Source organism: Anoplopoma fimbria, chromosome 14 (genome assembly GCF_027596085.1).
Source record: "Anoplopoma fimbria isolate UVic2021 breed Golden Eagle Sablefish chromosome 14, Afim_UVic_2022, whole genome shotgun sequence".
In the NCBI taxonomy this organism is placed as follows: domain Eukaryota; kingdom Metazoa; phylum Chordata; class Actinopteri; order Perciformes; family Anoplopomatidae; genus Anoplopoma; species Anoplopoma fimbria.
In genome coordinates this window covers 1,336,191-1,349,919 of record NC_072462.1, presented here as the reverse complement: position 1 = coordinate 1,349,919, position 13,729 = coordinate 1,336,191, and the positions used below count along the sequence as shown (strand labels likewise).

The 13,729-nt window shown below is 39.2% G+C and overlaps 2 protein-coding genes across 2 annotated transcripts; one reads left to right on the top strand and one right to left on the bottom strand.

The window, feature by feature from the left end:
* The first annotated feature begins 830 nt into the window (after positions 1–830).
* acads (acyl-CoA dehydrogenase short chain) lies at positions 831–8,676 on the top strand. The gene is made up of 10 exons (XM_054612457.1): positions 831–897; positions 2,221–2,381; positions 2,981–3,130; positions 3,205–3,316; positions 3,694–3,845; positions 4,162–4,332; positions 5,613–5,750; positions 6,339–6,434; positions 6,515–6,571; positions 6,674–8,676. The coding sequence occupies exons 1-10, from the start codon at positions 870–872 to the stop codon at positions 6,824–6,826; spliced, it is 1,218 nt and encodes a 405-aa protein (XP_054468432.1). The 5' UTR covers positions 831–869; the 3' UTR covers positions 6,827–8,676.
* An 852-nt stretch (positions 8,677–9,528) lies between these two features.
* On the bottom strand, positions 9,529–10,907 carry cldn5b (claudin 5b). Its single transcript, XM_054611910.1, has one exon. The coding sequence runs from the start codon at positions 10,796–10,798 to the stop codon at positions 10,148–10,150; it is 651 nt and encodes a 216-aa protein (XP_054467885.1). The 5' UTR covers positions 10,799–10,907; the 3' UTR covers positions 9,529–10,147.
* Positions 10,908–13,729: the final 2,822 nt, after the last annotated feature.

Genomic DNA, 13,729 nt, shown 5'->3' with positions numbered 1-13,729 from the left:
TGTAATGTAATGTAATGACTGGACATAAATAAGATAAGATAAGATAATCCTTTATTAGTCCCGCAGCGGGGAAATTTACAGGATTACAGCAGCAAAGAGGATAGTGCAAAACAAGAGATATAGTAAATAAAAAAACCACAAGATCAAAATAAGTATTATAAATAAGCAAATGAGCAATAAAAAACAGTAGAAAACAGTAAAGAACAGTAGAGAATCCACAGTAATATTATATATACAGACAGAAACTATTATAAATATTGTATTGCACAGTGTATTAGTGTCAAATAATGGCTTTAAAAAGAATGGATACTGATGGAGAATACATTACATTACAGTCATTTAGCAGACACTTTTATCCAAAGCGACTTACAGGAAGTGTATTCAACATAGGTATTCAAGAGAACTACTAGTCACCAGAAGTCATCAGTGCATCTCCTTTCTTAAACAAGCATCTAAGAGCAGAAACCAGAGCAAAAGTACAGAAACAAACTAATACGAATACAATAAGTGAAACAAACTAATATGAATACAATAAGTGCAACAAACTAATATGAATACAATAAGTGCAACAAACTAATATGAATACAATAAGTGCAACAAACTAATATGAATACAATAAGTGCAACAAACTAATATGAATGCAATAAGTGCAACAAACTAATACGAATGCAATAAGTGCTACACTTAAAATATAAGAGTGGCTAAAATGCAAACTTGTGGATGCCACCTGCTGTAAATCCTCAAAGAAGAGGAATAAGAAGAACTTTTTGCCTTCACCTGCTCCCACCTCCTAAAGCCCATAATTCCGACAGCACTTGAAGGCAGCAGAGTGCTTCATAACAGCAGTGAAGCCGAGAGGAAGCAGAAACATGGCTGCACTGTTCACAGCGAGGAGAGGTGAGTGCACAGAGAAAACACATGATATCATCATAAACATTACTGACACATGCAAGACAAGGTTAGCATCAACACAGTTAGCATGCATGAGCTCCATGTGGAGAGATACTGGGAGCACCAGAGCCTTACAAAACCCAGTCAGCTCAGCTGGCAGCGCCTAGCCTGCAAAAGGTTACAAACTAGCCGGTTTTCTCGGATCAATAACTCAATCAATACTTAGAGAATCATTATCATTTTTGATACTTATGTTGCCAGAGGGTTGAACAACTATTCCTGTTTTTTTGAGCCGGTTTCTTAACTGTCAGACTGAGATGAAGGTGACTGATGATGAGGAGGACCTTTCACCCAGTTTAGCATTGAGCTAACTGGGTGAGCCTGTGCTGCGTTCAAAGACACTCGGTGCAGAATGAGAAGTGACAGGAATGAAAAGCAAAGAAATGTGACATGATGATTATTAACTGAAGTATTCAATTAGTGAAGTAAAAGTACAATATGTACCTCTGACATGTAGTACATTATAAAATACAATATTTACCTCTGAGATGTAGTACAGTAAAAAACACAATATTTACCTCTGTACATTATAAAATACAATATTTACCTCTGAGATGTAGTACAGTAAAAAGTACAATATTTACCTCTGAGATGTAGTACAGTAAAAAGTACAATACATTAAGTTTTAAATATCAGTATTATATCAGTATATCTTTCTCTTCTGTCCTGACGTCCAATCAGCTGTGACCCCGTCACAACAGATCAAATCTCTCTGTGACCTCTGTGAATCATTACACCAGTAAAAAAACAAACAGAGTGTGACTTCTGTCTCGCCGTTAGCGTCTCTGCAGCTGCAGCTGAGTCTCACTGACATGAAGCAGATAATCACAGGTTCAAATCCCCCGAGAGGCAAACTGGGTCTTATCACAGCACCAGTTGAACATGTCGAATTTTCGTTGCAAACTTTTAGTGTAAAGTGTGTTAATGAGTTCAACTTTTTTTCCTTTTCTATTTTGTTGTAATACCTTTTTCATGTATGATCTGACGTCTATACACTAAAGCCACATAAACAAAACAAAACATAAACAATCATCTTATTAAATGAACAATTAAGTGTGTAAAAGAAACAAAATTATCATCCTTTTTTAACAAACACAAAATAAAAAATCAATCACAATCCATCAAGAAGTTAAAGCAAGTTTAGATTTGACACATTCAAATGTTGAGGCGCTGGATGAAGAGTCAGACCATCAATACAGTTACTACAGTTTATTCCACGAATCAGTCTATTGAACTCTTTATTTATTTCTTTTCCTTTCCTTCTCTCAGCTCTCGGCTTGTGTCTCTCCGGTCGTAGAAGTCTGTCTCAGCTGGCGGAGCTACCGGAGACCCATCAGCTTCTGAGACAGACCTGCAGAGACTTCGCCGACCGAGAGCTGACACCCATCGCCGGAAAGCTGGACAAAGAGCACGCCTTTCCTGCCAGACAGGTAAACACACACACACGCACACACACACACACACACACACACACACACACACACACACACACACACACACACACACACACAATTCTTCAAGTCTTAAAGCTGCATTCTCTCTCCTGTCCACCAGGGGGCGACTCCTCTGGTTGTATAGAAGTCTATGAGAAAATGACTCTACTTCTCTCTTGATTTATTCCCTCAGTAAACATTGTAAACATGAGTTTATGGTCTCAATCTCTAGTTTCAAGTCTTTTTTTAACATATCTTCTGGTCTTGTATACACAAAGCATGTGGAAAAAACTAAACCAAACCAAAAAAAACATAATAATTGTGAAATATTTACAGATTTTCTCAGTAACAAGCTTTATTTTCCTCCAAAAACAGCAAACATGAAAACAGCAAACATCTCAATCTATTTTAATCTTGCATTATTATAAATCAATATGTTCATAATAATAATGTTAATGAAGGGGGCTTTTTTTTCTCTGCGATTAAATTCAAACTTTTGTTTTTGCCAATATTTATTTAAATTATCTTCTGAGCTTTTGCACCTTGAATAAATACATCAAACAATCATTTATTTTCTCATCACATTTCTGTTGCAGATTCAGGATTTGGGGGCGATGGGGGTGATGGCCATCGAGGTCCCAGAGGAGCTGGGTGGAGCTGGGATGGACTACCTGGCCTACAGTCTGGCTATGGAGGAGATCAGCCGAGGCTGCGCCAGCACCGGAGTGGTGGTGTCCGTTAATAATGTGAGTAGAGTCTGTAAATACATAAACCTGTGTGCTGTTGTTTATTTATTACTAACCTGTGATCCTGCTCTCAGTCTCTCTACATCGGACCGATACTGAAGAACGGAACAGAAGAGCAGAAGAAGCAGTGGATCACACCGTTCACCACCGGGGAGAAGGTCGGCTGCTTCGGCCTCAGCGAGCCAGGTGATACTTTATCTTTTATCATCAAAAATACAAATATATTCCAATCAATCATCTTTTATGTTATTTACGATAATAAAACTAAATGTACGTAAATAACTTTTAGCACCAATAAAAAAAAAAAAGAACCTCCCAAAAATAAAATAAAATAAATAAACAATGCACTCGTAAAACAAAAAACCCTAACCCCATTGCACATTTTGGAACTTTTTGTATTGCTGCTCAAAAAATATTATTTCTTTACATACAAGAATAAATGTGGATTTATTTATTTTTTACTCTCAAAATAATCAAAAAGCAACGATAAGCAGTATCGAATAAAGTATAAGAGTCCGAGTATAGATAAAATCAAAACAATATTTTTCATTTTTGAACTCCAGGTAACGGCAGCGATGCGGGTGCCGCCTCCACGGTGGCTCGTCAGGACGGAGACGAGTGGGTTCTGAACGGAACCAAAGCCTGGATCACCAACAGCTGGGACGCCTCCGCCGCCGTGGTGTTCGCCACCACGGACAAGAAGCTCAAGCACAAGGCACGACGCACAACCATTTCTCTCAAGTGGCCCTATTATGCATTCCCACTTTCTCCCTCTCCTTTAGTGTGTTATATATATTTGTACATGTAAAAGGTCCGTAGAGTGTAAAACCTGAAGTCCACGCCTAAAAGGAGGACAGAATGATGAGAAAAACAAGGAGGATTATGGGCATTAACGATGTAAACATGTTGTAACTGGAACTGGAGATAAAAATATGCACCCGGAAAATATCATAATAGGGCCTGTTTCAGAAAGAGGGATAAAGAGTCGATTGTTCTTATCTCATCTAACTTGTTTTTGTTCTTGTCTGCAGGGCATCAGTGCCTTCCTGATCCCGATGCCTCACCCGGGCCTCTCTCTGGGGAAGAAGGAGGACAAGCTGGGCATCAGAGCCTCGTCCACCGCCAACATCATCCTGGAGGACTGCAGGATCCCTCTGGGCAACATTCTGGGACCGCGAGGAGCCGGATTCAAGATCGCCATGGTGCTTTTCAAAAACCCCTTTATTCATGATAAGATAAGATAATCCTTTATTAGTCCTGCAGCGGGGAAATTTACAGGATTACAGCAGCAGAGAGGAAAGTGTAAACAAGAGACAAAACAAGTATTGTAAATAAGTAATAACATGGTAAAGAATATTAAATAACAATCCACAATAACTAAAATATTATATATACAGACAGAATGATTGTACTATTGTACAGTGATTGCACATATTATTTATGACACAGATGCTGTCGTTATATTTCAAAACAAGAGCTGAATGCAACTAAGAATATGTCACAAAATATAGCACAACTTCCTGAATATCAACTTTCTGCTCCGTGTGACATTTAAGAGTTTCAGGGAATAAAACACTTCCTGTGACAGAAAACACGTCCGTGAACTAAAAGACAAAACGCTTTTTCAGCTGCCTTTTTAAAGAATGAAACAGTTACTTCCTGTTAGATCTAATCTGTTGGCTACTTGTAATAAATCTTTTTTTTTGCCTAAACCCAAACGTTTGTGGTTTTAATAATAATAAATAAGGATAATAAAGTGTTTTAATAGGGACATTTTTATCTTTAAGGTTCTTTTAAATAACCCTTTATTCATTATGACAGAGGCTGGAGTTATATTAAGAGCTGTTGCTGAATGCAACTAAAATGTCATGAAAGTAGCACGAAATGTAGCACAACTTCCTGAATATCAACATACTTTTCTGTGTGACATTGAAGGAAATAAAACAGTTCCTTTAATAGAAAACACGTTCGTGAATCAAAACTAATGTAGGTCAAGTCGGACAGTTTTCAACAGGAAGTCAAAGAAACAGTTACTTCCTGTTAGATCCAATCTGTAGGCATCTTGTAGTTTTGAGGCTGCGATGATCTGAGGTAAAGTTTAAACCTAACCGTTTGTGGTTTTAATAATAATAAATAAGGATATTAAAGTGTTTTAATAGGGACATTTCTGTCTCTAAGGCCCTAAATATTTGTATTTTTGCTACATGGTTTATTATAGACTTATTCTGAGAGCTGAGGATCAACTTAAAACAATGTTTGCTGTATGCATTAACACAGACAACAAGGGTTAAAGTACATTTCTTCCATTCTGTGTCCTCTAGAAGTTCAAACAAGTTGTTTTTTTTCAGCTGAAAAACAAATAAAAAACTCCTTCAGCCCTCAAACAGGCACACAGAACAGTTTTAGTTAAAATAAGTCGAGTTGCTGCATGAATATTTGTGGTTTTCATTAGTAATCTGACAGTTTTTTTCGTGTCCCTCAGCAAACCCTGGACAGCGGGCGGATCGGCATCGCGGCTCAGGCCCTCGGCATCGCTCAGGCCTCTCTGGACTGCGCCGCCGACTACGCACTCAAACGCACCGCCTTCGGAGCGCCCATCGGAAAACTGCAGGCCATACAGGTGACACTGCACTTTATACTACAGGGAAAATACTATGGTTTATTACAACAATGTGAAGGCGTTATTTTAATAATCTAACAGATCTGAGACGGTTTATTTGAACAGAAAAAACTCTTTGCTGAGGTAAACAGTTCGGTTGGTCGTTTAACTTTAAATTCATTTAGTTTTCTGTTCCAAATAAGTTTCAGTTTTCTTCTTCTTCTTCTTCTTCTTCTTCTTCTTCTTCTTCTTCTTCTTCTTCTTGTACTCCTCCTTTTCCTTCTCCTCCTTCTTCTATATCAATAGTTACATTGACACACAGCCTTGTATTTCTTCCAGCATTGTGGTATTTGTAGAATCCAGTATAATCAGGATATCTATGATTATGTTCTTACTCTCTGGAGATCTCCTGACAATTAAAAGACCTCAGAATATAATTAAAGATGGCCGCCACAGTGTCCCAGATGATGACTTCAAATGTCTTTTTTTCATCTGAAACCCAAAAGTTCTTCAAGAAGCTGATAAACAGACTTTGTTTTTTCAGTGAATTTTGAATGAATGATCTAATCTTTGAAACACTAATTAAGTATTTTTCTCACATTTCTTTAGTTCAAGCTGGCCGACATGTCTGTAGCAGTAGAGAGCGCCCGTCTGCTCACCTGGAAGGCTTCACTTCTTCGAGATTCAGGGAAACCTTTCACCAAGGTACGCTCTGATTCTTTAATGAGTTTACCCGTCGGCATGGAAACATACTTGTTTTTAACCGCTCCGTGTTTTCTCTACAGGAAGCAGCCATGGCCAAACTAGCAGCGTCTGAAGCCGCCACTTTATGCGCCCATCAGGTAAGAAAAACCAACAAAGAAGAACGTAAACTCACAGAAAAAAACCCTCCAGGAAGACTTATTGTTTCCCTAAATCTGTGTCCGTTTGTACTTTAAACCCAGGCGATCCAGGTTCTGGGTGGGATGGGTTACGTGGCCGACATGCCCGCTGAGAGGCACTACCGCGACGCTCGCATCACGGAGATCTACGAGGGCACCAGTGAGATCCAGAGGCTGGTTATCGCCGGACAGGTTCTGAAGGAATACCAGTCGTAGACAAGCTTCTGTCGGACATTTAAATCACAGATCTGGAGTCAGATTAACCAACCGGACATCACCTCATCTGTACAGATGAAGAAGAGAACACTTCTTTGGCTGCTTGTTTTTATATCAGGGGTTAAATCAAAGACGACAATACAGAAGTCCATAAGGAAAACAGACGATTTAAGGTTTCCATTCACCTGCGTGTCTCAAGATCCTTAACATCAAGATGAATCAATTCAAACTTGTCTCTGCTGCCTCAAGAAGAAATCAGTATGTCACCAGTTTAAAGGGTCAGTTCACCCATATTCAAAAACAGAAAAGGACTTTTTTATTGCTTCTGGTGTCGAGACATACAGAGAGTTTCTGTTTTTTTGTTTTTGGACATCAACCTCTCTCTTGGTGCCCAAAATCTAAAGCAACTTGTCTTGTTCACTCTCCTCAATCACCTCCTGATAGAGCCAAACTCTATCAAACTTTAACCATAATGATCTTTATCTGACCATAAGGTACACTACATTTAGTCTGACTCACTCTTTCAGTCGATGTCATTGGTTTGCAGACAAACGTCCATAAATCTGCTCAAAAATAATAGAAAAAAGATTCTCCTTATTAACTGCAGAACTTGCCTGAGAATCTTCACGTTTTTAGGTTTTCCTCATTATCAAAATAATCCAGTGATAGTTGTCTCTACATCCACGAGTTCACTGCAAACAGGAGCTGCTAATAGATCATACTGCATACTTTTAATGGTGACAGTTTGCAATTATAGGCTGAAAAGTCCCCGTCTGTCACTCTAAAGCAGTACTCAACAATAGTGTGTTGTACTTCTGTAAAGATGAATAAATGAGCAGGCAGATTAAACAAGATTCAAGGGTTCAAAGGTTTATTTGTCATCAATAAACCTGCATAAATCAGATTAGAAATCAAAGGAAAAAGATGCTTTTTATTACTGCAGAACTTGCCTTAGATTCTTCACATTTTAAGGTTTTCTTCAGTATCAAAGTAATCCAGTGATGGTTGTCTGTACATCCATGTGTTCACTACTAGAAGGAGCTGATCATAGATCCTTCTGCATACTTTTAATGTTGGTAATTAGAAAATAGAAGTCCCTACCTGTCACTTTAAAGAAGTACTATAACATTTAGTGTTGTACTTCTTTAAAGCAGAAGAAGAGCAGAGATATGTTCAACAAGATTAAAGGCTTAAAAGGTTTATTTGTCATCAATAAACTTCCATAAATCAGGTTAAAAATCACAGAAAAAAAGATGCTTTTTATTACTGCAGAACTTGCCTGAGAATCTTCAAATTTTTAGGTTTTCTTTAGTAACAAAGTAATCCAGGGATAGTTGTCTGTACATCGATGGGTAAACTGCACACAGGAGCTGATCATATACTTCTGCATCCTTTTAAAGGTGACAGATATGCAGCTTGTGTGAACTGACCCTTTAAAACGATGAGTTCCTGTGAGGTTTTCACCAGCAGAGGGCGGCGGAGTGCCTTCACGTTCCTCTGACCCACTTCTGCTTCATACAGATCAAACATTCATGCATCTCTTAAAATACTGCATCATCATCATCATCACAACCACGCACTTGTTTTCAGATTTCACACAGATTTAGTAATTTAACGTTCTGGTTGGCAGTTAGTTTATATTTAATTAAATGGCTGTCGTTGATGACGTCTGTCGGCCTGAACGTTGAAGATGCTTGAAGCGGTTTCTGACCTTTGTGTTTGACTGTGAGAGGCTGTGAGATTAAAAACACACATTATGATTTCACAGACCTTTTGTGCCTCAATAACTTGTACATATTTTAATGTAAATGATTGTGTGCAGATTCTAATAAAAACACAATTACAAGACATTTACTATGGATTTTATTCAACATTAAAATATATATATATAATTATTATAATTATACTTTATTTTTACATAAGGGAGGTTTTAATAAACAACAAAGCGGGATTAGTATCTGTGCTGCACAGAATTAGCAAATTGTTCTGGAGCGTCTGCATCATTTGTTCATAAGACAATTAAATAAACAATAAACCCACTCTGTTCTAAAGATGCATAATAAACTCACACACTTATTTATAGCCCATCTACAGAAGCTCTCTGATCCATTTTATAAATCTGATCTAAGGATGAAACAAGTGAATTTTTTTAATCTCAGAAAACAGGTGGATTATTTAATTAAAGTGTTCGTTGTTGTAGTTCTCATGTTGGCCACAAGAGGCTGTAGTGCACCACTGTCCCATCGTCTTAATTAGACTTGTAAGCGACAGTCTCTTTTGTTCATCTTTCTTTCTTTGTATTTTGTATCTTATTGTGTTTGTTCATCTTCTTCTTCTTCTTCTTCTTCTTCTTCTTCTTCTTCTTCTTCTTCTTCTTGTTTATCCATGTGAGGCTCTGATTGCTCCACTGGTCCAGATTCAGGCCGAGCTTCCGGACTCTGATTGTGCTCATCGGTCTGCTGGCTTCATTGTTCGGCTCCGTCAGGGTCGTGATTATTAAGACGTCACTCTTCTCTTGTTTGTGAACAAACAAAGAACACAATATGTTGTTGTTCTCAGACGACCTTTGGCCTCGTTATGGAGGTGAGATCTAGCTTTTCAGCCATCAGGCCTCTTTATAAGGATGAATAATTAACATACTTATGTTTTTTATCACATATAATAGTCGTTAAATAATAAGCACAGACATGAACATGTTTGGGTTTTTTTGTCTTTATTAGAAAAGTATAAAAAAAATGACAGGAAGTACAAAAACACACTGCATGTATTCAAATGCAAATCACCCTGCTCACTGGTCTGCTCACTGTGGGAACCAGTCTCCAAACCAGTACATGAACCAGTATATGAACCAGTCTCCAAACCAGTACACAAACCAGTCTCCAAACTAGTACACAAACCAGTACATAAACCAGTACACAAACCAGTCTCCAAACTAGTACACAAACCAGTACATAAACCAGTACATAAACCAGTACATAAACCAGTACATAAACCAGTACACAAACCAGTCTCCAAACTAGTACACAAACCAGTACATAAACCAGTACATAAACCAGTACACAAACCAGTACACAAAAAAACAGATGTATTTACAGTGAAGCTCTGCAGCCAATCAGAGGCTGAGCAACCTGCACGATGACAAGGTGATTTTAAAAACACTGTTCATCCTTCAATCAACCAGTGAGACGTCATGAGCTTAATGAGGCTGCTCCTCTGGTGCATCACGTCCATCACGTGTCTCTCCAGAGCTGCGTGTGAAGCCTCTGAGGCAGATGGAAAACGTCCCCAGCAGAAGTCCTGAATACAACCCAATGAGAGAGCCTACACATAGTGCTTCTTGTCAAAGTCCCCAGTGGAGGTGCTGGTCTTGCTGGTCTTGCTGGTCTTGCTGGTCTTGGTGTCCCGCACCCCCCGGGACAGCGAGCAGCAGAGCAGCGTGCCTCCCAGCAGCAGCAGCGCCGTGGCGGCCCAGCCCACGTAGATGGCCGCGCCGATCTCTCGCTTCTTGGACGGCGGCACATGCGGGTCGTGGAAGTCCACTATGATGTTGTTGGCCATCCAGCAGAGAGGCACCAGCACGAAGAGCCCGCTGAAGATGTAGATCACACCTCCGGCGTTCACCACCCGCGCCTTCACCGCCTCCACCTGGATGCAGTTGGTGCACTGCGCACCGGCCACCGTCACCGAGAGAGCCACCACCCCGAGCACGGCCGAGACGATGGAGAGGGCCCGGGCGGTCTGCAGGTCCTGGCTCAGGGCCAGCACAGAGTCGTGCACCTTGCATTGCATCTGGCCTGTGCTCTGCACCACGCACGACATCCACAGGCCGTCCCAGATGGTCTGCGCCACCACGATGTTGGAGTCGATGAACGCAGTGACCTTCCACATGGGCAGCCCGCAGGCCACCATCACCAGCAGGGAGCCGGTCAGGCACATTGCGAGGCCGAGGAACTCCATGCATGCTGCGAGCATTGTCCTGGTGATGGAGATGGAGATGGAGGTGTCTTCTCCTCCTCTTCTTCTTCTCCTCTGGTCCTGTGGTGCTCCTCTCCAGTGGTCGGTGGACTGGTGCGTCTTATTTAAAGGGAGGCCGCCTCCCTCCCGTCCAAAACAGAAACATTTGGGGGGCCAATCAGCAGCTGGATGCGTGCTGGTCTCAGCCAATGAGGAGGCGAGGTCTGAAGGAGCAGCTGCAGCATCTCTGACACACACACACACACACACACACACACACACACACACACACACACACACACACACACACACACACACACACACACACACACACTCCTCTGGAGGAGTTTATCTGTTTGACCAAACCAGTGAAGCTCCCCGTTGAGCTGACTCACTGGAGGTCCAGAAGGCTCTTTTCTTTCACTGAATCTCTGAAGATCATTTTTCTCCAGATGTTACATTACATTACATTACATTATAGTACATTACATTATTATATTACATTACATTACATTACATTACATTACAGTCATTTAGCAGACGCTTTTATCCAAAGCGACTTACAGGAAGTGTATTCAACATAGGTATTCAAGAGAACTACTAGTCACCAGAAGTCATCAGTGCATCTCCTTTCTTAAACAAGCATCTTAAAGCATAAACCAGAGCAAAAGTATAGAAACAAACTAATACGAATACAATAAGTGCAACAGACTAATATGAATACAATAAGTGCTCAGAGGAAGGCTCAGGTAGTACTTCTTGAAGAGGTGAGGTTAAAGATGGGCAGTGACTCTGCTGTCCTTTTTTATTTACTATGTCTCTTGTTTTGCACTATCCTCTTTGCTGCTGTAATCCTGTAAATTTCCCCGCTGCGGGACTAATAAAGGATTATCTTATCTTATCTTATCTTATCTTATTTATGTCCAGTCATTACATTACATTACATTACAGTCATTTAGCAGACGCTTTTATCCAAAGCGACTTACAGGAAGTGTATTCAACATAGGTATTCAAGAGAACTACTAGTCACCAGAAGTCATCAGTGCATCTCCTTTCTTAAACAAGCATCTTAAAGCATAAACCAGAGCAAAAGTATAGTGCAGAAGCAAATTACTACGAAAACAATAATTGCAACAGACTAATATGAATATAATAAGTGCTACAAACTACTACGAATAGGATAAGTGCAGTAAACAAATATGAATGCAATAAGTGCTACGAGGAAGACTCAGGGTAGTACTTCTTGGAGAGATGGCCTCTGAGGAGAAGAACGCCACATCCACGGGTTCAAATTATTTAAAAGTTCCTCTGTCCCAACACTCATCATAATTATCTTCTTTTGTCAATACAACTAAAACATGAATGATCTAGAGCAGTGGTTCTCAACCTTTTTTCAGCCATGTACCCCCTAACCAGAGCAAAGAATGTTTTGGTTGAAAAAAAGATGTAATACACAGCGCTGTGCCATCAGTGTCTGATTTATTAAACTGTCAACACTGAAGATTGCATTGTTGCATTGAATTCAGTTCATGAACTTACACTTATATTTTATTGAATATTTATTAAATAACTATTTTGAAAGGATTGTTGAATGGATGCTAATTTTAAATATATTCTTTAAAAATCTCACGTACCCCCTGGAGTGCCTTCACGTACCCCCAGGGGTACACGTACCCCCATCTGAGAACCACTGGTCTAAGAGAAATTTGGGAAAAGAAGTATATCATCAAAGATCTATATTTTGGCAATTTCTTTTTGTCTGTTATTTAAGCAACATCATTTTCTGTGTGTGATATATTGCAACACACACAGAAAGCTCTCTGTCAGAGGACGAGGCGACCTTTGTGTTCGACTGAGCTGTTGAGATATATCTACTCCACTCCTTTTCTGTCTTTGTTGTTTTAAGTGGAGACTCTCCGGAGACACGAATGGCCCAAAACAAGCTTCAAAAGTCAGCTCTGTGATGAGAGAAGCATCTGGAGCAAAGCATTCTGGGACTTCTTTCACTGCAAAAATGAAGGGACAACTTAAGTTCACAAAGGCAACATGTTGATGTTTAGCATGTGATTTTATGGTCATAAATCAAAAGTACTGTCGTGTTAAAATGTCGACCTGATGATGGCGCTCATTAGCATCCTGGCTGCTACGCTATAAGAGTTCATCATTTTCAGTTACTTTTTATTTTGTTTAAGCTTTGACTTTTGATTTAGTTTTCAGATTGTGTTTGCTAGTTTTATTTAAGTTATAAAAAATGAAGAAAGGTTTAGTTTTAGTTTGTATACATTTATTTTAGTTTTCTTTTAGGTAATTTCTCAGAAGTATGTAGCAACATAAATATACAAATACTTTGTAGGAGGCCCATAATGTTTATATTTTAGGATTTATTGAAATGAAATGAATTTACATCCATTTTTAAATGTTAAAGTCGTTTTTTAACCTGGCAGAATTCAGTTTAGTTTAGTTTTTCTTACCAGATATCATTTTTATTTAGTTTCAGTACAGTAACTATTTATTTTCAATTATTATTTTTTTATTTTTGTTTACGCTAATATTTAAAAATAACCCTGCATGAATGCTGATTTTGGCATTAAGCTACCATTTGCCTTTTTAATTTTGTTGTTGTTTCCATTTCAGCTACAATTCTCTATATTAGTTATTTATCACTTTATATATATTTATATATAAGTTTATTGTAAACAGTTAACATTAAATCAACATATAAATATACAACATTTTTGCTAAATTAATAACATATAACTGAGTAGAATACACATTTTTTTGCACGTCGGTGAAATCCTTCCCTCTGATTGGCTGTTCGCTCTCAGATCATGCATGTGAACGATCATGTGATTCTTCTGAATGTGAAGTTCTCTCAGAGACAATTCAGGAAGCAGACGACCCGCCCGTCAGCTTCCTGTTTCCGTGTCACCACTGCCCCGCCCCTTTAAG

What these genes read in the sequence shown, in the direction of transcription:
- acads (XM_054612457.1), top strand. Translation starts at nt 870, where the DNA reads ATGGCTGCACTGTTCACAGCGAGGAGAG. An exon ending in ACGCCTTTCCTGCCAGACAG is followed by an intron (nt 2,382 to 2,980) that starts GTAAACACACAC and finishes TTTCTGTTGCAG; the next exon opens with ATTCAGGATTTGGGGGCGAT. An exon ending in CCGGATTCAAGATCGCCATG is followed by an intron (nt 4,333 to 5,612) that starts GTGCTTTTCAAA and finishes CGTGTCCCTCAG; the next exon opens with CAAACCCTGGACAGCGGGCG.
- cldn5b (XM_054611910.1), bottom strand. Translation starts at nt 10,798, where the DNA reads ATGCTCGCAGCATGCATGGAGTTCCTCGGCCTCGCAATGTGCCTGACC.